At 43.4% G+C, this 24,294-nt stretch overlaps 1 protein-coding gene across 1 annotated transcript in view; it reads left to right on the top strand.

Moving 5' to 3' along the window:
• Nucleotides 1-21,584, top strand: part of PARP1 (poly(ADP-ribose) polymerase 1) — a 31,473-nt gene extending 9,889 nt beyond the window's left edge. Inside the window, exons 5-23 of the mRNA XM_061350500.1 lie at nucleotides 871-967; nucleotides 2,607-2,723; nucleotides 3,591-3,767; nucleotides 4,158-4,299; nucleotides 5,790-5,930; nucleotides 6,634-6,876; nucleotides 7,633-7,701; nucleotides 8,418-8,550; nucleotides 9,458-9,653; nucleotides 10,919-11,047; nucleotides 14,285-14,368; nucleotides 15,159-15,281; nucleotides 15,673-15,801; nucleotides 16,524-16,622; nucleotides 17,152-17,304; nucleotides 17,574-17,701; nucleotides 18,128-18,189; nucleotides 19,285-19,399; nucleotides 20,752-21,584. Of these exons, the coding sequence (XP_061206484.1) occupies nucleotides 871-967; nucleotides 2,607-2,723; nucleotides 3,591-3,767; nucleotides 4,158-4,299; nucleotides 5,790-5,930; nucleotides 6,634-6,876; nucleotides 7,633-7,701; nucleotides 8,418-8,550; nucleotides 9,458-9,653; nucleotides 10,919-11,047; nucleotides 14,285-14,368; nucleotides 15,159-15,281; nucleotides 15,673-15,801; nucleotides 16,524-16,622; nucleotides 17,152-17,304; nucleotides 17,574-17,701; nucleotides 18,128-18,189; nucleotides 19,285-19,399; nucleotides 20,752-20,833 (2,419 nt within the window). The 3' untranslated portion in view covers nucleotides 20,834-21,584. The remainder of the gene's footprint in view (nucleotides 1-870; nucleotides 968-2,606; nucleotides 2,724-3,590; nucleotides 3,768-4,157; nucleotides 4,300-5,789; nucleotides 5,931-6,633; nucleotides 6,877-7,632; nucleotides 7,702-8,417; nucleotides 8,551-9,457; nucleotides 9,654-10,918; nucleotides 11,048-14,284; nucleotides 14,369-15,158; nucleotides 15,282-15,672; nucleotides 15,802-16,523; nucleotides 16,623-17,151; nucleotides 17,305-17,573; nucleotides 17,702-18,127; nucleotides 18,190-19,284; nucleotides 19,400-20,751) is intronic.
• The last annotated feature ends 2,710 nt before the right edge of the window (nucleotides 21,585-24,294 follow it).

Below are 24,294 nucleotides of genomic sequence, written 5' to 3'. Positions count from 1 at the left end.
TCGGATGGGGCAAAACTTCCCATTATCCACTCCTGAGGGAGCACACACTGATGTGATTTATTGATGTACCTTAAAGCCAGGTAGACCAAGGGGATGACCTGACTCTGGGAATATAAATGATCTTCCTCAGAGGTCCCTTGTCATTCTGAAGTCTGCCAAAGTCCCCCAGTTGTCATTTGGCTTCCCCTTACTTCCAGTCTTTGTAGAGCAGCGTTTTCTCTTCTCCCTGCACAGCTCTAGAGCCCCAGCTGGTAAATGAGTTTCCTCAGACACAGTAGTACATCGTGAAACTGCTCTCAGCTTGGGAGTGCTTTGCAAGGAGAAACTTCCTGACCTGACTTCATTACAGCCTGAAGAAGACCTAGCAGAGAAATACCTGGTCTCTCAGTGTGCTGTCTTATCAAAGTTGTAATGGTTGCTATCCTTCATTGCAATAGGGATTGTCTGAACTGAAAAATCAAGCTGCTGATGCAGCTGAAAGACACTGTAGTCTTTTAACCTGCATCACTACACCTCGTATTTGGAGAGCTGTGATCTTTAGGCATGTCTTTGGTGTAAACTGATACAGGTGTAGATGAATACACCTGAAAATGTTGCAGTATTCCATGTGCTCTTCTGCCAGACCATACAGTTACCCCATGGAAAAGCTCCTTAAGCATACCTGACCTGACTGAGGCAGCCTGTGTTACAGAGCCAAGTACATGTCTGCAGTCTAGCACTGAGGAATTTGAGAAATGAGTTTGCCTGCCAAAACAGAGCGTATTCAAGCCTCTGCAGATAGCAGCAGTCAGAACACTGAGCTCTGGTAACTGCTGGACAGGCGTTTAAGTAACTTCCTTTCGTGTGTGTTGTTTTGTTTTTCCCTGTTAGAAAGAGAAAAGGAGAAGAGGTAGATGGGAATGTGACTGCAAAAAAGAAACAGAAAAAAGAAAAAGAGAAAGAAACAAAGCAGGAAAAACAGCTGAAGGTGAGTTTTAGCTGATCACATCCTCAAAACCGCTTCATTAGAAGAGCACGGTGTTAGGCACTAGCTGGAGAGCTGTGGCACCTAGACGGGGCTGTGCTGTGTGCCCAGTTACAGCAAAGCCAGTCCTTGTGTCCTGGCGCAGGAGATGCTCTGTCACCAGGGCTTTGCAGAAGGGATTCACCCTGCTGCTTTCTCCTGAAACACAGGAAGTTCTCCAGGACTTGTGCTTATTGGATTTGGATAGATTAGGTTAAGTGCCTTCTCTCTCAGGGAGGCTGATTCTGTGGTCCTTCCTGTATCATCTGGTGGTGGTGGCTGAACCTCTGAGCCCAAGCATTGTTGCAGAAGAGGTTAGATGCCCTTAAATAGCTCATTGTAAACAGAGGTAATGTGCTGAATGAGAGTAATGAACAAGATTAATGAGAAGTGCATCTTTTTCACCCTCTGGGGAGCTGCGCTCAGTTCTTGGGTACGAAGTGTGACAGATCACAGCTTCTTATTGTTCACTTTATAGAATAACATGGGAAGAATTCCCAACAGAACATCAGGAATTTTGTATATTGAAAGCTTGGCATTTCTATTCCAAGAAAAAAATGAGCAAGTTGCATTTGCTGCAGTTGAAGTCTTAATGGAACTGTAGAAAAATGGTGTGTGTCTGTGAGCAAAAGTTTTCTTCTCTGTTGTGTGGCAATACCTGAGTTAGCATCAGAAGTTAGCTGAGCCGTTATCAAGGTTGTGCTGCTGCAGTGCAGATGTTTAGGACAGATTAAGGCAATTTGTGGGTCAGGGTTAACTTTTGGGTTCACTTTTCTTTACAGCACTCCATCAAGCATGGTCATTAACACTGAAAGTTAAACCATTTAACACAGTCAACCATTTATTCCAGGGTAGAGTGCATTTTTGACTGTACAAATAACATACAGAAAGTATCTGGGATATTTTAGGGTGCTGCTTTGCTGTCCAACCCTTCCACCTTTCGTAGAAAGGCCCCAGAGAATGTGCAGGTTCCTCTGCCCTGCTGCAGGTGACTGATCTGGTAGGAATTCCTCTTATGCTTAGGTGGCGTAGTGCTGATCAGCATTTCTGGTTTTTGTTTTAATGCAGTGCTCAAATGCAGCTGCATCCCCGCTGTTGTCAGTGTCAACCAGTTAGGTGATGTTTGCAGAGGCTGTTGAGAGCTTGCTAAGGGTAAAGTGTGCTAGAAAGATGGGTTCCACTCTTCCTTAAAGATGGCTAGCTGTCTTAGTATCACTTATACCTTCTTGTGTGGAATAGAGGGGTAAAGATTACTCTCTGGCCTGTCTTCACATGTACGTGATGGAGAAGCCTTGATTTATACAGAATCCCATAGGGATATCCTTCTGCCTGTAATCTTGAGTTAGTATTTGCTGAAGCTGCAGTGTGCTCATGTATTCGTACTGAAATCTGAAGCATGTGGCTTTAAAAACCTATTTAGTTTGTTGGGTAAAATAAGTGACTCTCCCTGTTGGCAGAGCTACTGGTTCGTGGTGTTCTTCATCTGTCTGTGTTTAAGATACCATGGGCTTGCTAAAACCTTGTCCCCACATACTGCAGTTTCAGGAGTGTTCTTGGAAAGCAATCGATTGCAAGTAGCTAAGCTGCTGGATTTTGTCAACAGGAGCAGACAGAGCTGATCTGGGGCATCAAGGATGAGCTGAGGAAGGTCTGCTCCACGAATGACCTCAAAGAGCTGCTGATCGCCAACAAGCAGGAAGTTCCTTCAGGGGAGAATGCCGTGAGTTGGGGTTTGAATTGGTGGAGCTGACCCAAACCAGTGTTGCTGCAAGGTCCACAAGCCTGAAGCCCATTCCTAACATAACGATACAGAAAGAAACGCAGTGCAAAGCCCAGGCATTTTGTCCCAGGACTCTGATATTGCTGTTACTAGTGCTTGTGAAGGGCCGTGTGGTTGTGTGTGATGCTGAATTCAGCACCTTCATCTCAGTGATGTGCCTTTATTCTGGTCCATGTTGGGGGCTTTTTGCTGGCTCTTTAAGTGCAGGTTACTTCTGGCACTTCATGTTGCCTCCCTCAACTGCTAAGTTATGCAAAAAGACACAAAACCTGCACAGATTCCTTCCTGGTATCTTTTCTAAAACCAGTCAGTTTGTGTAACTTGTGAAAGTCCTCTCTCTCCTGGAGCCACACGTCACTTGGAGTATTTGTATGTATTAAGACTCTTTGTAAGGAGCGTGGGCTGGGATGTGGGAAGTGTCTAGACTCAGAATGGCCAAGAAATCCTCTCTAGGAAGGAAAAGCAGGACTTGTCTGAGCCTACATTCCCACCTGCCTACTCATGTGCTCCGATGCGGTAGCTCGCCTCCTCCTTGGCTGCTCTGGCACAGCTTCCTTGAATGTTGAATCCGAATAGGAGGGGTGTGAGCAGATACTTTGTGACCAGGGAAACTTCACATCATAAAATCAATTGGTGCTGGTAAGAGTCTTGGTTGATGTGCATTGTGTATGTGGCAAGCACTGGAGACATCTGTGTCTGTGTGCTAGCAGCCTGACAGTTACTTTTCTGTACATCCCATTGTAATGTAGTAGATGGCCTTCCAGCCTCCTTCTGCCATGACCTGTTCTGTATTCTTTGTTGCTTTAGATTTTGGACCGAGTAGCAGATGGGATGGCATTTGGAGCTCTGCTTCCCTGTGAAGAGTGCAAGGGGCAGTTTGTGTTCAAGAGTGACGCATATTACTGTTCAGGGGATATCACTGCCTGGACTAAGTGTGTTGCTAAAACACAGACTCCCAACAGGAAAGACTGGGTAATCCCAAAGGTGGGTGTTTACTCCAGATTTGATGATCTGAAGCATGTTTCTTAACTCCCTTGTAAGGAGATAAATAAGCAGCAGTCAGTGTTGGATGCTGGTGAGCAGCGTGTCAGTCCGTCCCAGCTGCACCCCTCCAGGGGTAGGCATCTAATGCATAGCTAAATCATATTTTTCTGAGTAACACTGAACTGAAAGAACTGTTGCTGATTTGATTTGAAACCCATCATTTACCCTCTTACTTCAGTCGGTACAGTGGGTATTTGCCTACCAGTATGAATGTCTCAGAAATACTTTCCAAGACCTGCAGTAAATGCCAACGTCTGGCCAGTCCTCAACCTTTAAATCTTAGGACAGTATTTGTTGGTTTTAAGCCCTACTCCTGCTTCCATCCCACAGGAGTTCCGGGAAATTCCTTACCTGAAGAAGTTCAAGTGTAAGAAGCAGGACAGGGTGTTCCCTCCAGACGCTGGGACTGCAAACTCCGTGCCTCCTCCCTCTGCATCTGCTCCTTTGTCAGAGACTGTGTCCACACCCAGAGGTGAGCAGCTACCTGGGCATGGGTCAGTGGCATTCAGTATGGTGTGTAATTGCCATTCCCAGCCTGACCAGGCACGCTGTTCTCCTGCCCTCAGGCAGGCAGAGCTCTTCTGGTAAATGAAGAACAGCACAGCAGGGTCTCACCTGCTTTATCTTCCCTGGTATGGTGGATTGCCTGGGGACGTGGGCTTGAGATGCCCACAGATCGTTTGGGTCACCAACAAATGGTGGTGGTGAGGAAATTACATGCTTGAAATGAATCAGAAACTTAAAGGCTGGTGTTGCCATATGTGTCCCAGGGAAGACCTGCTGTGAAATGCCTTCTTGCTTGGTTTCTTGCGGAGCATCCAGGGACCTCCATAACACCACATGTTCCACATCGTATGAGGCTTTAAGGGCAAAAGGGTTTTCAGGTTTGTTTTTCAGATCCTCCACTGGGATTTGGCTTTGCTGGTCACTGGCTCCTGTTAGACAAAACAGGAATGCCTTCTCCAGCCCACAAAAACCTGGACTCCAGAAATTCCCTGTAGGCTGTTGGAATGAGTTGCGTGCTTTGGTGATGTAGCCTGTCCACTGCAACCTATACTGGCTTCTTTCTTATTCAGCCTTGATAGCCTTGGCCATAGTTTTGAGAGCAGGGGAGTATTGTTACTTGGTGAAAAGGGTGGGAGTAATTCTGCATAGTTTGTTTTAGCCATATCATGTTATTTTAGTGATGAAAATGACATGAAATGACCCAGGTCTTGGCTCTGATTCCAGTGTGCCCTGAAACTAAACTCAGAACATTGACCAGAATTAAAGCCAGGTTACTTTGCTTGCTAGCAGCCTAACTAATCTGAGCTGGAGGGAGAAGAGGAACCAAAACTCTCAGTTGGTCAACCAGAGTTAATAGGATTTATTTTTAGCAGTGCAGATGTACTCTACTTGCCGTGTCCTGGACCCAGCTGCATTGCAAAGTGTTAACACGATGACATGATGGCGCCTCAGGTGGCTACCAGTTTGCTCATGACTTGTTATGGGGTTTGCATGGTACAGCTTTGTACTGTCTGTAAGATCAAGATTCGAATGTGCTGCAGTATAGGATCACTGTTGCTTGAGAGACGGTCCTCTCTCTTTAGCCTCTCAAAAACTGATTTCCTTTTGAAGAAGCAGGAGCTTTCGTCTTATGGTGAGTTTTTCCTGTGCTGTCCAGGCATCAAAAGAAGAGGGAAGCAGAGGACAGTCTGGTAGCACAGAGCTGAAGCAAACATTTAAAACAAACAAAAAGTTGTCAGGCAAATAATGTGCCTACATATCCATCTTCCCTGTCTTCCATCCCTTCTGTTTGTTGATGGGTGCTGAGCTTTGGTGAAGGGGATCTGCTTGGACCCTTGTGTCCCTGCCAGCTGGGCTGACAGTGCTCAGTGTGGGGATGCTGACCCTTTGTGTTTGCTCCTTGTCCAGGGGGCTCTGTGCCTGTTGCTAACATACTGTGTTATTTCTGAACCCTAGACAAACCACTGACCAACATGAAGATCCTGGTGCTTGGAAAGCTGTCAAAGAACAAGGAGGAGGTGAAGAGCATTGTGGAGGACCTGGGGGGAAAGATGACGACCACAGCTAACAAGGCCACGCTGTGCATCAGCACACAGAGTGAGAAGCCATGCGGTTGTTACTGGTGGCACTGGTAACGGAGCTGAGAGGATTATGGAGGACATGTGTCCTCAGAGCTGTGTGGGGATCAGTGTTTGGATTACGGGAGTGGTTTGTGTGCACACATGCCTTAGTGTGCTTGGAAAAGTAAAGACAGATGTGTGCTGTTTGCTTTTACTTACCTAGCGGGTTACCCTGCAGGTTGTGCTGACAGGCTCTGTTGGGTCTGCAGCAGCTCAGGTGTATATGCAGGCCACCCTTGTTGGGATGACTGGTGCTGGGAGCTGTGTCCATGGTTGCCTTGGAGAAGCTGCAGAGCTTACTGTGGCCTGTGGGAGCCTGATGGCAGTTGTTTTCTCTGCTGGCAGCTTGAGGTCTGCTCTTGCTCCCTGTTGGAGCTGAGATGCAAACTGGCTGCTGAGGTAGGAGATTTGCTCCTACCTGCCAGGACTATCCAGGCCCAGGAAGGGGATTGCTGGAGCAGCCAGGTAAAACAGGAGTGTTCCTGCTGTAGCCCAAGCTGCAGTTTGGAGACAATGGGGATTTTGCTCTTCAAAGAGCATGGTGAATCCAAAATGTGGTGGAATTGTGTTTCCACTGAGTGTTACAGAGCCCTGAATCACAGCCAGTGTTAAAGTTTGAAACCCCACTGATGTACTGATGTTTGGTTTTTTTCCCTCTGTTTCCCACCCTGCCCCTGCAGAGGATGTGGAGAAAATGAGCAAGAAGATGGAAGAGGTGAAGGAGGCCAAAGTCCGTGTGGTCTCAGAGGGGTTTCTTCAGGATGTGAAATCCTCCACCAAGGACTTTCAGGAGCTTGTGTCTCTCCATGCGCTTTCACCTTGGGGTGCAGAGGTGAAAATGGAGCACGAGGAAATGGCTGTGGATGGGAAGTGCAGCAAGCCCTCAAGCATCAAAAGTGCTGGGAAGGTCAAAGAAGAGCAAGGTGATGAACAAAGCAGTTGTTTCTCCACAGGCCCATTCAGTGCTGTGCATGCACAAAGCAGATCTGGGTATAGCCTATCCTTGCCCTTTCCTTGAGTTCTCTGCCCTTTTTCTCATAATGAGTTTAAATAATGAGACTTCAGATGGGAGGATACTGGGGTCCAGAGCAGTGACACTTAGTTCTACTTGGTTTAGAACACAACATTTTTTTAACAGAGGAGCAAAACTGTCCAACACCAATGGCATTCCTCACCAATGCCACAGTGAGCTTGCATTATTAATGCTGGGTGGTGAACAGAACCATTGGATCTGCTTGCCTATTTTTTGAATCCCTTCTTCTCCATGTCTTCCAAGTGTAGGTTTCTCTCATACAATTGGTATGTATCTCACAGCAGTACCATCTCCATTGGGACTGAACACCCCACATGCACCGTAAGGTTTTTGAATCCCACCTAAACACAACCACAAACAGGACTTTTATCTGCTCTGCAGGTGAAAAAATGGTATGGCCCATCCCGTGGGAAGGAGAAGGCCCACCCAGGAGGAAGGAGACAGAATGTGGGGAGATACTGGTTTCCATTTAATTGGTGGGGTGGGGGCTGTGAATTAGCTGCTAAAGCCAGGTAAAAAACGCCATTGGAGTCATTGTGCTCATGTACTGGGAGCCCAATTTAAAGTCTCCTTAGGGTGGTAATTATGCAAATGGAGGATTTAAATGCTGATTCGAGTGAAAAAAAATAACTGTCTTTCTCTGCAGGACCTAGCAAGTCTGAGAAGAAAATGAAGCTAACAGTTAAGGGTGGAGCAGCAGTAGATCCCGATTCTGGTGAGTGATAACAGTGGCTGCTCCTGCCCCACACACAGTCTTCAGGATGTGTGTTTCTGGGGGAGGATAAGGGGTCCATAAAAGCAAAGTGATTTTTCTTTTTTAAGCCATGTTTTCTTGCTGTGGAAGGAATTATATTGTTTGGCATCCATAGGTGGATATTCCAGGATGTTCTAGTGCAGCTTTCAGAAGGACCACTTGCACTAAGGTGTGGACCTTGTTCAGCTGCAGGAGCATCTGTCAGTGGGGTGAATAAGGGCACAGCTGGCAAAGGCCATAGGTCTGGTGTGAGCATCTCCCCCTGGACTCTTCAAGGAGCAGCTGATGTTGCTCTCCAAACCTACAGTGCATGGATATTGTTCTGAGAATTCATGCTGCATCCAAGGCCAGCCTTTGGTTTTTCAGTTCATTTGCTGAGCTGTATCTCTTGAGAATTCCTTCAGCCAGTCACGCAGTGTTATAGATATTAGATGGTCCTTTATAAAAAGCTACTTTTCCCCACTAGTTAGGCTTGGTATTCACTCCAGTGTATCTGAAAGTGTGTGCTCACCACTTCCTAAAAGGAAAACATGCTTCAAGTAGTTCTGAATGATCACCGATTTTGTGGTGTTTCTCTTAAGAGTCACACTACTTCATTAAACACCTGGGTGAGCACGAATGCAGGAGAGAGACCTAAAACAGTAACTTCCTCTGTGTTCTGATTTACTTCTTTGTAGGTTTGGAGGATTCTGCTCATGTCTTTGAAAAAGGTGGAAAGATTTTTAGTGCAACCCTGGGCCTCGTAGATATTGTGAAAGGAACAAATTCCTATTACAAGCTGCAGCTGCTGGAGGATGACAGAGAGAACAGGTGGGTTTAGTCTTACCTAGAAAGACTTTTGTTCACCTTTTTCCAGTAAGTACTGGATTTTGTCCTTGACCATGGCAGGGGTTTGGAACTGGATGATCTTTAAGGTCTGTCCCAACCCAAACCATTCTAGGGTTCTATGAAAATGTGTTTGTGAGGAAATATGGATAGGGATATTCATTAAACACCACAACAAAATCCCTCAAGCCACTAAAAGCTACAAAACAACTAAAACCAAACTACCCATGGAGATCTCTGCACTCTGTGGAGACATTTCTTTGTGGTGTTGACAAAGCCAAAGTTTGGAGGTGAGTAAGCCTGTGGAATTGCATGTGGTAGTGTTCATTCCTGCAACCTGGAATGAGCAAGGCGCATACAGTTGGTGTCTTCAGGACTGCGCTAGTTGGCCAACAGGAGGGCCACAGTGATCTGTGACTGGTGGCTGCCCTTGTGAAATACAGAAGCAGCACCAAGGTGCTGTCAGTAACACAAATACTTGAGTTATTTATGGGTTCTGTGAAAATCTGAGCTCTGGGACTTGAGGCTTAAAAATGCATTAAGTTTGGTTTTCAAATATGACCCTAATAGGCTGAAGACTGGTGTTTGTGAAACATTAAGATTGAAGAGATAGTATTCTCTCTTTTCCTGCTGTGCACTCATTTATGCTCAGGGGCTGCAGGCCTGATGTGTTAACACTGGGCACTCCTTCACACCTGTTTTTGGATGTACGCTCTGTGGTGGCTCTGTGTTGCTCTTCTGCAGTCACTGATAGAGAAGGTCTTCCATGAACTCAGTGGTGTGAAATGGCTGATTTGCATGCATGGTTGTTGTAGGAGCAGTTTCATTAGGACTGAGATTTAAAGCTAGAGGTACCCTATGTCTATGTTTATCTGGTGTTTCACTTCTCTAGATACTGGGTGTTCAGATCCTGGGGTCGTGTGGGCACTGTAATCGGGAGTAATAAGCTGGAGCAGATGCCATCAAAAGAAGATGCTGTTGAACACTTCCTGAATCTGTATGAAGAGAAAACTGGCAATTCTTGGCATTCAAAGAACTTCACTAAATATCCCAAGAAGTTCTACCCACTGGAAATCGACTATGGACAGGTAACTGAAATGTCCCTGTACCAAGCGGAGCATTGCTGAGCTGCTTTGCTATGGCTGTTGTGTTCTGTGCTCACTGTTGGGTCATGCTTAACAAACCTGAGGAGTGAAGAGCAGGTGCAACTATTGCATCTTCTCTGCTACAGAAAAGGCTGTAGATCAATGAGTGTCATGCACTGAAATAGATATGTTGGGAAACTAAGTAGATTTCCATTGTCAAGCCTGAAGTCCCTTGAGTGCTCATTCCTGTTTGCTCTGTAAATTTAAGGATGTTAATTTGAACTTAATTCAGCAGCCATCTCACATACATCCTGTCTGAAAACACTGTTCTCCTTCAGTTAAAATAGACATTTCTCATATGTCCTCTGTATCCAAAATCCATCCAAATGCTGAAGCAACTCCTATGCAGAGTTCTGCTTAGTGCACATAATGAGCACGCTGAAAAGAAGGAGTTATTCCTTGCCAGTGAGATTTGGCTATTTAGACAACTAAGCTAAATAAGAAGTCTGTTCCTTCTACCCACTGCCGTTTTGTGTGTTTATTTAAAGGCATACCCATAACTTAAACCAATTTCAGATTAAATAGTTGTATGCTGTTAATAGCATAAGAACTAGAGAATGTATTTCCAGCCATTGCATTTTTCTGTGGCCAATTACTGGCTGTCATATTTCAGCGTGAAGTACTTGATGCTTAGCTTTGTTTCTGGAAATCTGACTGTTGCAATGGCAAAGTGGCTGTTACACTGCAGTGTACAGTGGTATTCTGAAGCATCTGCAGATGTTTTATTGCTCTGCCCATGGAAGCATGTAGATGGTATTATGGCTAATTGATGATTCCTGTACTCATCTGTGACAGACTCTATTACAAAAACTCAGTGGAAGTAGTTATTATATCTCTATTTGGTCATGAAAGCAACAAAGTAAACAGTCATTTTTTCATATCAAGGTCTCTATGCAGCAGAAAGCTTGCAGAAAAAGTAATTAACGCCCTTGCTTGAGGTGAAGCAGAGATGCACAGAAAGTTCCTATTCCCTTAATTCTACTTGTGTTTTACACCTCTTGAAATAACATGTGCCAAATTAGTGAATAGGTGGATTTTTAAACCCACTTTGTTCCAAAATGTCAGAGCAGTGTCCCACGCTCCCATGAACTTCAGGCTAGTCATAGTATGCATACACTCAATTGGTTTTGAGTTGTTACCATGGCAGCCAGCCTGTTACTTTTATCCTTTGTGATTTTGCTAATTCTGGCACTATTTTTACCTCCCAGGATGAAGAAGCTGTCAGGAAACTGACAGTAGGTGCTGGGACAAAATCAAAACTGGCTAAGCCAATCCAAGACCTTATTAAGATGATCTTTGATGTGGAGAGCATGAAGAAAGCGATGGTGGAATTTGAGGTGGGTACACGCATTCATGTTCCTTTGCTTCCGACCGTCAGACTTTCACAGCTGGAAGAAGGTTCTTTGCAATGTGTCATACTTCTCCAAAGTCAGTGTGAGTTTTAGATCAGCCTTAAAATAAGGGCAAGAGCATGACCAGAATTTGCCAAGCACTGGAAGCAATAACTTAGTTGTGATACACGCATAAAACAGGGGTGCATTCTTTGTTCTTCAGTGCGGAATGTCTCTATCGGTGTCTTCAGTTTAGCAATGCCTATGAGAAACTCATCTGCTGGTCCTGGGATCAGCAATCGTTCTGTGTGGTTGGAGGTTTTGTTTGTTTGTTCCTTGGGTGATGGTTGTTTTGGGGCTGTTTTGTGGGGTTTGCTGGGTTTTTCCTCTCAGCGACACATACGTTGTGACCTCCGTTCAGTGAATGCCCTTAAGACTGATAAGGTACTAACAGATAACCAGTTTGCTCATGATGTGAGGCTGGATGCACTTCTCTTTTTGTGAGTGGTGGACCATATTTTGAGGTGGAGAGGCAGTACTACCACTAATTTAGGTAGCAAATGAGCATGCAGTTCGGATTTGAGAAGAGCTGCCAGATGATACATGCACTGATGAAGTGCCTTTACAAAGTCCAGATCCTGTCCTGAACAGGACCAGTTTCAGGTTTCCTTTATTGTTGTGTTTCTCATTTGTTCTAATAATACCCTATTTTCATTTGTTTCTTCCTCCATACTTCTTGATCTGTGCTTCTAACAAGCTTTCAGCGAGTGATCTGGTAGCATTATCTGTCTCTCCTTGCATAGAAACTGTTTTACTGGTTTTTGGAGATTCTGCACTTCGTTAATGCAGCCATTCAAGCTGGGTTAATTCTAAATAACAAATTCCAGTTTTCTTCAGCAAGCTTAGTTATCTTGCCCTAAGACTTCATATTTAAGCACCTGTTTGCCCTCTGTATCAGTAATTTGTGTATCTACTTTTCAGAACAGGCTTTGCTTCATTTTGTATAGCTTATCTTCAAGCTTTCAGATGGCTTTTCCAACATTTTGAAGTCCTTTATGTTAATTGTGTATCTTCAGTGCTTTTTCACATCAAAGTCTTCTGAAATATTAATAATTCCTTGTAGCTGCAACTGGCTGAAGACTCTGAACTGATCATCATCTTATGTAACTTGGTTTTGTAGAACTCTGTTGATACTGTGTTCATTCACACCATCTGCATGCAGATCTATAGCAGACCTGGGAGTCCAGATGGGTTTGTCTTCCTATTAGATTTATCTTCCTGTGCTGCTGCTGCCAAACAGCTGTTTTCTGTTAGAGGAAATAATGGTTTTCCTGGTTAGAGGTTTCTGTGCATCCTCTGGAAGTGGCTGCTTGATTCCTTTAATCAGCCTGGTCTCAACTAGTTCATTCCATCCAGGCATTCTCACTCTGCCAAACCTGTAGCAGACTCTAAGTCTTTCCCTTAAACAACAATAGATTTATCTGATGCATTTCTCTTCCTGCATCTAATACAGTTTTCAAGGGTTTTACCTCCCCGAGCATACAGGAGCTTATTGCAGTTCTCTGTCTTTGCCTTACATCAAATGGCCAGAGGGCTGAGTCTGTTTCAGTGCTGTTCCTGGGTGGAAGGCAAACATCTCCCTTGTCTCTCCCTGACATATTGGTGCGCACATCTGTGATGTGGAGCTAATTCCTCATGTTACCCTCAGTGTATCTGGCAGTAATTGCAGTGCTGCTATTTTAGACCCAACCCTTCGGCTGCTGTGCTCTTTTGATGCCTCTAATGATAAAGCTTTGGATGCAGTTTAGCTTTATTCCAGAGGCTGGCTTTGTTCACCTCCCGTGAGTCAAAGGAGACACAAGCTCTAACCCTCTAGCTGTTTGTGGGCTCTGTAGGAGATGTACTTCTCCTAAATCACATTTTTGGGGGATGTGTTAGTGCATCTATGTGTTAGTTTATATGTTTATACGACTTAAAGCTAGTATAGGTGTCTGCAGCTATTTGCACATCCCAGTTAAATGGCCCATTTCACTTTGACTTGTCCTTCGTGATTTTTCAGCTAATAAATGGATGTATGGCACTTAACAAGAAAGAATTTGCCCCAAAAGTTTGGGAGCTACAAATCTATTGCAGGTTGGTTTTCATTAGGTTTTTAGTCTGAGCTTCATGTGTCTCATGTTCCCAAGACATGGTCAGTTTTGAAGTGCAGTCCATCTTGGTTTTTCTTAGCATCTGGCTTTATGTATGCTTAGCAGCTAAAGTTCTACGCCCAGTACAGGGTAGAAATCTCCATGCAAAGTCACTTCAGGGTTTTCACACCAGGCTGTGTTGCTTGGAAGAACCTTCTGAGTTCAGCTTGCAGAGGAGATTTGCTGGGTTTCCCAGCTCCATAGTAAATAAATGACGTGGAACTTATCTGGACAGTAAGCAATATACATGGTTTCACAGGATCTTCTGTCCTTGAGCTGAATATTAAACCTATCAAGTTAAGTAAAAGCTAGTTTGACCTGCGGGGTGGATGGTGAGTCCTGTGAAGAGTTCAGAGGGTGTATGTATGATCTGTGTAAAAGACTCCATTGGACTTTTGGCAAATGTTTGTTCATTCAGATGGTCCTTAACTATGCAAGGTTTTAATGCAAATCCAAAACTCTTTCAAGATCCATCAATACTCAAACAAAAGCAACATATAAATTAAATCAGTGGGAAATGCAGACAACCAAGACATCGCTTTTAACTTAGTTGCTTTTTTTGGTGGTTTGTTTTCCATTAATGAATATGAAGCATCTTGCAACCTCTTTGCATTTGACCCTTGATAACTGTCGGGTAAAGTTTTTGTGTCTTATGAATAAGATTATGATCTTAGGAATAAGAATTACTTCATTCAGTTTGTTTCTTTGCCAGCCTGAACCATATGTTGAAGTGATTGAGGAATGCATCTGACACCAGGTTAATATTAAACTTCAAAACAGAAGCTTGGTATGCTATTTTTGTGTTGCTCCAGCATGTATGCTCAGTTTCCTATTGCAGTATTCCTTTGTATACAGGATGTCTTCTCAGTATCGTGCACTGTCCTTCTGACATAATCCCTGGATCCACAGAGATTAATACCAAGTCTGAAATGTTTCCATTCTTTGTGTGGTCAGTCCTACCAGGATGGAGAGATTAGCTCCCTAGAAACCAGAGAGGGAATGCTGTAGTTTCAATGTAGTGCAGTCCTGTTTTAATCATTTAAATCTTCATCAGATTGACCTGCAGAAGATGCCATTGGGAAAACTGAGCAAGAGGCAGATCCAGAGTGCATACTCCATCCTCAATGAGGTTCAGCAGGTGAGCATGAAAGATGTTAGAGCAGGAAGGGAATTCAGAAGTTGCTCTGGGCTCGGTGTGGGGTGAATGCTGAGCTGTGTGTGTAAGCATCTGTGCTCTTCTAGCTGGAGAAGAGGATGTGGCTTCTGTGGGTAGCCAGTCAGTTCCCTTCACTGTTGTACCAGTTTGGGCAGTACTTGTATCTTTCACACCTTTGTAGCACGAACTTCAGGCTGAGCCAGACATAGATGGCAATTAAGCAAACAGAGCTGGTGTTTCCACCCCAGAGAAGTCTGTTAGAGGATGAGAATAAAGCTTAAATCAGCACAGGAAAGGGTCTGCTTTGATGACATTTACTGTATTTACACATCATGATCTGGACAATTCCAAGAATTACTACATAGTATTGCCTGTGCTGCTTGCAAAAGTGTACCAGCAAGTCCCATTTTTTTATCATGGGCTCCCTGGCAAAGCAGAGGTACAGGAAGTTTTAGTTCAGTTGTTAGAATAGACCAGAATCTTTCCAAGGACGTGCACCGCTTCCATATCCAGAAGCCTTTGTTTTGCCTTCCAGAAAGATAATCCCCACTAGATTTCTCTCATCCCAGAAGTTCTGTGTATTTCAGTGCAAGTGCTGTGACTTACTACATGCAGAACAAACAGAATTGCTCTTCTTAGTCCTGTGAGGGTTTCAGCATTAGCACTCTTTGTATTGCTGCTTCTGTGTTAGTCCTCAACTATCTTGTGTGTCTATTGCTACGGGGACTTCTCTTACTCAGTAACTTGTTTTGGTGCTTGTTGTCTTGTCTAGGCAGTTTCTGACAGTGGTTCAGAATCCCAGATCCTGGACCTCTCCAACCGCTTCTATACTCTGATTCCTCATGACTTTGGGATGAAGAAACCACCTCTCCTAAACAACTTGGAATACATTCAGGTATCAACTGGAAACAGTATGTTGTGTGCAGGGAACAGGTCTGATACCAGGCATCCAACAGAGAGAATGTGTGAGGCTTTAAGTCTTACTTTAATGTCATGAGGTTATGCTTGTTTTTATTCAGAATACTGTTTTATGTGCATATATGTGTGTGTACACAGATACAATTATATGTATGAGGTATTAGAAGACAAGTTATATGTTATGGCTTAAATATGTGTATGTGTGTGTGTTTTAATATATTTTAAGTATATATATATGTTTAAAGAAAAAAGGTAGGGTTGTTGTGTTGTTAGAGAGCAGTGCATGGGCAGTGACTCACATAGACTTTAACACTGGGGTATTCCAGAGGTACTCTGAACATGTAAAATAACCTCTTGAAATTATCCAGGCCAAAGTGCAGATGTTGGACAACTTGCTTGATATCGAGGTGGCTTACAGCCTTCTCAGAGGTGGAAATGAAGATGGAGATAAAGACCCAATTGACATCAACTATGAAAAACTTCGAACTGATATTAAGGTAAAGGAAATAAGAGGAAATGAGTGACTGAATACAAGCTGATATCCTGTTAGTTCGGAGTGTAGCAAAACATATAAACTGTAAGTGGACAGATGTATTGGCATAATTTCAATGAAGGACAACTGTGGTGGTTAAGGGACTGGAGCATGTGTTGTACAAGAGATGCTGAGAGAGCTGGAGCTTTTTAACCTGGAGAAAAGAAGGGTCGAGGGATATCTTCTCAATGTTTATGAATGTCTGGTTGGGGAAGGGAGTAAAGAAGACAGAGGCAGACTCTTCTCAGTGGTTTCCAGTGACAGGAGGCAAAGGGCACAAATTGAAATATAGGAAACTGCATTTAAACAAAAGAATAGCTTCTGTTGTTGATAGCGTTTGGATTTTCTTCTCTGACCACTCACAGTAAACAAACTGACACTGGGAGAGGTTCCCCAGAAAGCCTATGGAAGCTCCATTCTTGGAGATGTTGAAAGCCTGACTGAACTCGGTCCTTAGCAACCTCCTCCAGCTGCCCCTGCTCTTCCAGAGATGCCTTTCTGTCTCATATACTGTGACTGAGCACTGTCTGTATACCTGTACCTCTTTGCTGGCTGGGAATAAATTTCCACCTAAATGACAAAAGAGGTTTAAAATGGGGAGTTGCTAGCATAGGATGGATGTCTCACGTTTTAAGAACCCTGGTAGTTTGTATGCTAAAGAAACTTCTCTCATTTGCCTCTTTGCAGGTTGTTGACAAGGATTCAGAAGAAGCCAAGATTATTAAACAATACGTGAAAAATACTCATGCTGCTACTCACAACGCGTATGATCTCAAAGTTGTGGATGTAAGTTGGGCAGTACAGGGGTTTAATTTTGTGAAGATGACCTCTTCTAAGTTGACTTACTGGTTTGCTGTTTCCCTTTACTCTTGAGTAGCTTTTCCAGTTTCCTTTCTTGAAGGGACACTTTGATAAGCCAATTGCCACTGAATAGAAAATGCCTAGGCAGAGATGAATCTAAGCTTACTGAGGTCTCTTTGGGGATGTGTTATGATTCTCATTTAATTGGCCTCAAAAGGAGGTGGAGGAGTAATCATCTCAAATTGAGCCTTAGCTCATTTAATGACTTCTCAGAAAATTATGGTCTCAGTGAAAATACAGAGGGCAGGCAGAGAACTAATCAATAACAAGTACTGTGTGATTGATGCTCCCTCCTTTTTGCTAACATGACATAGCAAACTGCAAGTACTAAAACCATCCAGATCAATTTTCCTAGCAGATTAGTGTGCATTGTGGATGGGATGGTTTAGGTGCATGAAGGTAACACTTTATTTGCTCAGTTGTTCTTTTTCTCCTATCCCTTTCTGACCTGAAGATCTTCAGGATTGAGCGTGAAGGGGAGAGCCAGCGTTACAAGCCATTTAAGCAGCTTCACAACCGCCAGTTGCTGTGGCATGGTTCCCGCACCACCAACTTTGCTGGTATCCTCTCCCAGGGTCTCCGGATAGCTCCCCCTGAAGCTCCTGTGGTATGTGAAACAGCTTTTCTTGCTCCTGCATCCCTGTGCCCAGCGGTGGCCACAGTCAGAGGCAATCTAAATGGGAGAACTTCCATGTAGGGAGGGCACAGTGTTATCTCCAAGCATGCAGACAACACTTTGTGTCCAGAGTGGGATGCTGACTGGTGCCCACAAGAGCTTGAGTTGTAGTTTTGCTCTCCTGGGAGCCCAGGTGGATTTAATGCTGCCTTTGTGTTTTATTGTCCCCATCTTTTGGGTTTCTTTTTTTCTGCTTGCAGACTGGCTACATGTTTGGGAAGGGCATCTATTTTGCAGACATGGTTTCCAAGAGTGCCAACTACTGTCACACATCTCAAGCTGATCCCATAGGCTTAATACTACTGGGGGAAGTTGCCCTTGGAAATATGTAAGTAACTTATGAAGAGTATTTGCTGAATGTGTGTAATACATTGTGATAGAAGGTGATGCTAATATTGCCAGCCTTTTCTTCAGTGTGAGGAAGGAGTATGTGTTATTTCTTTGAAGAAGACTTTGATTTTTCTTAAAATGAGGGCTACTTGGTGCTGGGTGGAGAGAAACATCATTTTTAACAGGTCTTAGAATACTGTGCTTGAGATATATATGTATGATTTTATATATTAATAATATATATCAAATGCCAATATAATTAAAATTAGTGACTGAAAGAAAGGAGGACTGTTAAGTCCAGAAGACTGGAATCTGTATCAACTTTATATTAACTCACAATAAACTGAAGCCTGAAATGTGATTTTTCATCAAGATAGTTTAAGACAAATATAAAATGCTATTCTGTGTTCTTTGTGCTGTCCAGGTATGAGCTAAAGAATGCTTCTCACATCACAAAATTGCCCAAGGGAAAGCACAGTGTGAAAGGTAAGCATTAGTAGTTGTCATTGGTAATCTGTTATTGATGGCAAACTCACATTATGGCTTTCTGCTTAGCAAAGAGAACTATAGTAATTTAGGAGCTGTACTTCCTTTAAGAGTTTGCATAATGTTGCTGTATAGTTGCATCTTTATATGTGTATGTGGTGTTTTGAGATGGGAGTTTGATGCACTTTGAACGTTATGACCAAAGTTAATGTGTTGCCTGGAGTTCAGGAGGAATCTTTCATTTGATATTACACAAGAGAAAATGTAAAGTGTGCTCTTCGACTTCTTACTCTCTTTCATCCTAACAATACTGTGTATTTTAGAAGAAAGATGAGAAGTTTGATAGATCAGAAGAATAATTGTTTAGCTTTCAAAGTGCCTTAGAAGCTTGGAGAGAAGGGAAAAGCTGAGAATGAAAGTTCAGATGGAACAGCTGTTCTCATTACACTTCTATCTGCAATATGTGTCAGTGTATTACCCTGAAAAAGAAGATGAGAGAAAAGACTTAGCTCTAATTCAAGCAGAAGAAATGGTGAGCGTGACTGTCTTCTGTTCTGAAACGGGGGAGTGAGGACGGTAACATTCAGTAATGAGTGGCTTTTCTTTATTCATTTTGAGAGGCTTAAAAATCAGTTGTCCAAAATAGAAGAAAACGTGATTAGCATTTTTTTTCATACTACTCACACGATTATGGATGTCAAACCAGATTCGTATCGAAGAGTTTAAAGAGAATGAGAATTGGTTTCCTATATTTCTCTGAAAATGCTACAATGTGCATGTTTTCAGTTATGAACCTAGGATGTGAAAGCTTTCAGTCTGCTCTGGTTTAGCTTTGATCATACAGATTAGACAATTAAACAGCCAAAAGTCTGAAATTCTGGCTTTTAAGGTAGCAGAGCACAACCGCCAGCAGTCTGGTGATGCTGAACTGAGTAAACAGGCTGTGTTCTCTGTATTCTTTTTAAGACACATTTTGCGCTTGATCAGCATTTGAAAATGTATGTGAAGTAATATTTGGCTGATGAGTCATTTTCTGTATGTGCAAAGTCTGCGTTTGCATGCTAGATTTGTAACCAATGTTTGTTCCCTCTCTAGGCTTGGGCAAAACGGCACCCGATCCCACAGCCACTACCACCCTTGGTGGTGTAGAGGTTCCCTTAGGGAATGGGATCTCAACAGGAATTAATGATACCTGTCTTCTATATAATGAGTATCCTTTGCTACTATGTTGGCTGCACGCTGTGTTTGAGTGTTGCTGAGTTTAGCAGGAGCTCACTAATGCTACCCAGGAGTTTTGGCACACTGTGGTTTTGCTGCTTTTAGATCTGCTTGGGAGTGCTCGCAGACAATTTAGTCTCTTCTCCAAGGGAGATGATTTTACAGTCTTCACACTTAAATTGTCACCCTGCAAAAAGAGGGAAGAATACACGTAGCAAATAGCTGTTGACACAACAGGACTCAGTACCTGGAGGCATTGGAGTGGCCGGGCAACACTGCCCAGTAGTGCCTTGCTCAGAGACATGCCAGCCAAGGAGTGGGGGAATGCAGCCTGTGGTTTCACATCTCTGCAGTCCGGTTGCTTCCTTGTGGTGCTGTGGCTGGCCAACTTGGCCAGGAGGAGATGGGGGAGCCAGCTCTGTGGCTTGATGGGAGTCTCTCATCACACAGCTTCTTTATGTTCCCCAGACCCTTTGCAAGTGTTGAGGTAAACCTCAGATGCCCATCAGAGATGCAGCCCTTAAGCCTGTTTGTAGGCAGAAATGCCCCCAAATTAATATGTGCTCAGTGGTCATAAGGGTATGTGATGTCTAAGGTCCCAGATCAGTCTCTTCACTGCCAGTGAAGCAGAGATAACCTGTTAATACAACCTCTGAGTTGTGCAGAAACTGTCTTCTCTCTGAGCTAGCTAATTGAGGTAACATGATGTGCATTCATTTTGTTTTACACTGTATGTAGTGGGGCTGCTTTTCACCTGAATTTGGGACTGGAGGTAAGTTTGACACCTAAAGCATTGAGAAAAAGATGAGCTGAGACTGTGTGGTGCAGTGATGGAATGTGCAAGCACTGCCAACCATTGTAGAGCTCTTCTCTGTGATCCCAGTTTGGGGGAGTTTTAGTGGGAAATTAAAAGGACATTCATGACTTTGTGCTGGAAAGTAGCAACAGAACTGCAATTATAACTGCAGATGGCAGGTCTGTAACTGCAGATCTCATCTAGGCTACCTTGCTCCATTGCTTGGATAGTGCAAGAGATGATGTGTGTTACGGCTCTGGCTGACAACAACTAATCTTCACCTGTCTGTCACTCGGGATTCCTGCTGCACCATCCTTAATTCTCCATGTTACTGTTAGTTGTTTGTTTCTAAATATTGCATAAAACATTTTCAGATTCAGAGAGAAGTCAGATTTAAAGATCTGTGGTTTGAGCAGTTAGAACTGCTTAATCCCATGGGCAGCTGTGGGGTAACACAAGTTGAAAGGTGAAGTTTGACTGTGGTTTCAGATTTCTCTCTGTTATTACCAGTATCAGCAACTGTGATTATTCCTTAACATTCTTCCCAGATATATTGTGTATGACGTTGCTCAGGTGAATCTGAAGTACCTGCTGAAACTGAAATTCAACTATAAGACATCACTTTGGTGAACAGTATTTAGAAGCCCTGTTAGAGATATACTGTAGTTACACTATAGCGTTGACTTCTGACATGCTTACGCATTGATTTCTCGTACCAAGATATCAAGAGCTAACCTGCAGAAGAGGTTACTAAGTCCTATTTAGTACAACACTTAGTGAAAGTTTTATATAAACGTGTGGCAACACATGGACCTGAATTGTGATGAGAACAAGTACCTGGTTTTGTTATATACCACTTCTAATTTGGGGGGTTTCAAGTGTTTCCTTTAATTGAGCAAACTTACCTCTCCCCCCCAAAAAAAATTAAGCTTGTGTTTTTAGCCAAACAGAGCTGGGCAATAGCAACTAAAGGAACTTGAGGTTGGTTGTGGTATTTGCTCTGTTAAGGTTCCCCCTTGTTTAAGATACCCTTTTCCAGTTTTCGTTGGAATAAATGAGAAATGTTCACTTATTTTGAGGTAAAAAATAAAAGCTAATTTCATACTAACAGCTTTATGTTTCACAGCTTCCACATTGTTTTGGGTTTGAGTCATGATTTAAATGTATTTGGCAGAATGTTCTTAAAACATGGTATCTCTCTCTCAAGATCAAATGCCAGATATTGAAATTTGTAGTCATGTTTCAGGAAGCCGTGGCGAGATGAAAATTTGGACTTTCCAGTGAGACTTCATCTGTCAACAGTTGGTGTGGTAAACATGGAAAATGAACTTGTGGCTGTTTGAATTTAGTATTAGCCCAATAAACCTCCTTTAAATACCTACCTTCAACGTGATGTAAGTTGGTTGTTGTAGAGTCATGTCCTAACAAAGCCATAAGCTGAGTTTGGGCTCAGGCTTCACTCAACATGAATTTGAGTGAGGTCTGTTGCCAGTCTGCGGGCAGTCTTGAATTCCCAGTCTTGTCCATACAAACTAATAATAATGTCAATGTTTAGTGATGTGTTTTACTTCTCACTTTCAGTAAGTCATTGAGCAATATGGGAGTACTTAACTATACAGCAACATCACTTCTTTGCCTGCAAAAGTTACTGAGCTATTAGGGCAAGTTGGCTAATCCCCAGGGGCAGCACTGTGCATTCAGTACCTCTCCACTATGACATTTCCCAAAAAGGAACCGTTCAAGCTCATTCTGATGGTTGCAGCTTTATAGACTTCAGTAACCTGCATGGAAGCAGATAATCTGTTTCCTAAAACAGTTGTCATGTCCCAGTTTGAAAAAGGAGTTTGGAGCCAGAGTGGTTGCTAATGGTGCAGATGTGAAAACACGACATCCGTGGAGAATGAGGAGTAGTAGATGGAAAACAAAGCTGCTGCTGAGGAGAGAAGATGTGGAAGAACCGGGTAAGTCTGGGTATGGTTTGAGGACAGTTCAACAAGAAGGAATCGATTGAGGTTGGTGCTAATGGATTTTGAGAGGAAGTGAAGAGAGTGGCCCTTATCTTCTGGTTCTCCAGTAGTTTAACAAGTGGCTAATGATTGTTTTGCTTCCAACAGAAAGGTTTGCTCAGTATACTTAAGTATAATCTTGTCAGTCTCTGAAGGATAACATGAGAACTGGTTCAGTCCAGTTGTGAGGTAGATTGTTTTTTTGGTTCCCTGCTCTCCTCACAGCTTACAGTTTAGAACCAGGAATCAAAGGAAGATGTTTTTGATGTTCCCTTGGTCAAACTGTATCATAGGTGGCTCAAAGTTCCCTTTTTCTCCAACCCAGACAGTGCAAAGGGTCCTTTATGGGATATATGTAGTGCTCAGTTACAATTGCAGCATGAGCAAGTATATCCCAATCTGTCTAACCTTGCAAATACAGCAGTGAAAGATGCAGTGGGATGGGACTTTAATGAAGAAGCAGCAGCTGCCCCTTGGGCACTGTAGGAGAGCCGTGATGTGACTGTCCTGCAGTGAAATCTGATGTGAATTCAGGCACTGCTTCTGCTGCCCGCTTTTCTGACCACAAGGCATCCCTGCCTCTGAAAGGAGGCACTGGTGCTGCTGTGACCCAGCACACAGACAGCCCATCCCTGGGGCCAGGCTGAGAAGAGCAGCGTGGTGACAACCACTGAAGGTGTTACTTCTGGAGGATGTGCATGAAGCAGAGCTGGTTGAATGGGTAGTCCCGTTTCTTGGCAAAACATGAGGTGCCGTGACCTCCTCTGCTTTTCCAGAGGGGGTATGTTGAGGAGTGATTTCTGAGCTACAGTTCAGCTATAAAAAGCAATTTATGAATATTTAACCATTTTATCTGTATTTAGCATGGCTGGAGACTCTGTTGTACAATGGCTCACAAATGTTATGATAGTTCATGAAGTCTGTATGAGTGGGGTAAATTGAAGAATGCCAGCCTGGGCTTACTGATCGGCAGTCAGTGTAAACTGCTCGTGACTTAGGCCTGAGTTCATGCAGGAAAGAAGTGGCTGAGGGGAAAAAACACAGCACAGGTCACCCAACCTGGTACTTCAGCCATGAAACAATCTTTATATCAGTTGGTACAGCCTTTAATGAAATCCCCACATGCCCCTTTGTGTCTCGAATCAGAGGAAAGGGGGTTAAAAATTCCCAAACTAACAATTCATATATGAAAAAGGCCTCTGGGCACATCAGACTTTCTCAATACCATTCAGTCTTGTACTCGAATTACGCTGTGTTTGTAACTACTGAGGTCTTTGCTTCAGCTTGCCTTCTGGAAGACTGTTCCAGACCTTCCTCTATGTGTTCTGGGGACATAATTTTTGCTGAAGTATTGGGTTTTTTTGTGGCCAGTTTATATCCCATTTAGCATTTTACTTAAATTACTTTTATATATGTGGTGAGGTCTCTAACTTAGTCTGTAATACTCTCACTCCTTCTGTTATGCCCATAAAAAAATAGTTTCCACTCTTGTGGAGTACATGCATCTGACCGAGAGCTTGTGTGACCTTTTACTTTCAAATATGTCAGCCTACTTCTCCAGAAATGATCATTTTGGCACCTATGAGGAGAAATGCAGGTGTAGATCCCAACCAACGTGATTTGCTGGTTTCCATTTGTGCCAGTGTGGAGGCAGCATTTAGGTTGGTGGGCTTTGCAGGTTGCTTTCACAGGGAGAGATATGCCAGTACTGTCTGAAGGTGAGAAGGAATGGCTTCCCAGCAATTGAAAGGGGAAACTACTGCTTCCCCTGCCTCCTCTAATTCCATAACGTGATTAATGCAGCAAGACTCAGACTTCACAGGAATGTGTTTCAGTGACTGGAGAGTGTGTTCTCCTGCCAGCTGTCTGTGCTTTTCTTCCTACTCCCAGTGCCTGCCTAAGGGAGATGAGAAAATGACACCCTAGCCGTCTGTGGGACACAGTATTACCTGTGCTACGCTGACAAGACTGTGAACACGTTGATTAGTAGGTGGTGTAACCCATGTCTTAATATCATCTGCAGTAATTAAGGAGAAATGGGAGCGTGGAAGTGCTTTCTGCAGCGTTTTGGCGCACACCATTAAG

Source organism: Neopsephotus bourkii, unplaced genomic scaffold, assembly GCF_033783945.1.
Source record: "Neopsephotus bourkii isolate Nb327-2 ecotype Australia unplaced genomic scaffold, CSIRO-AGI_Nbou_v1 NB_518, whole genome shotgun sequence".
Classification (NCBI taxonomy): domain Eukaryota; kingdom Metazoa; phylum Chordata; class Aves; order Psittaciformes; family Psittacidae; genus Neopsephotus; species Neopsephotus bourkii.
Note: the sequence above shows the minus strand (reverse complement) of the source record. Positions and strands in the feature narration are given on the sequence as shown.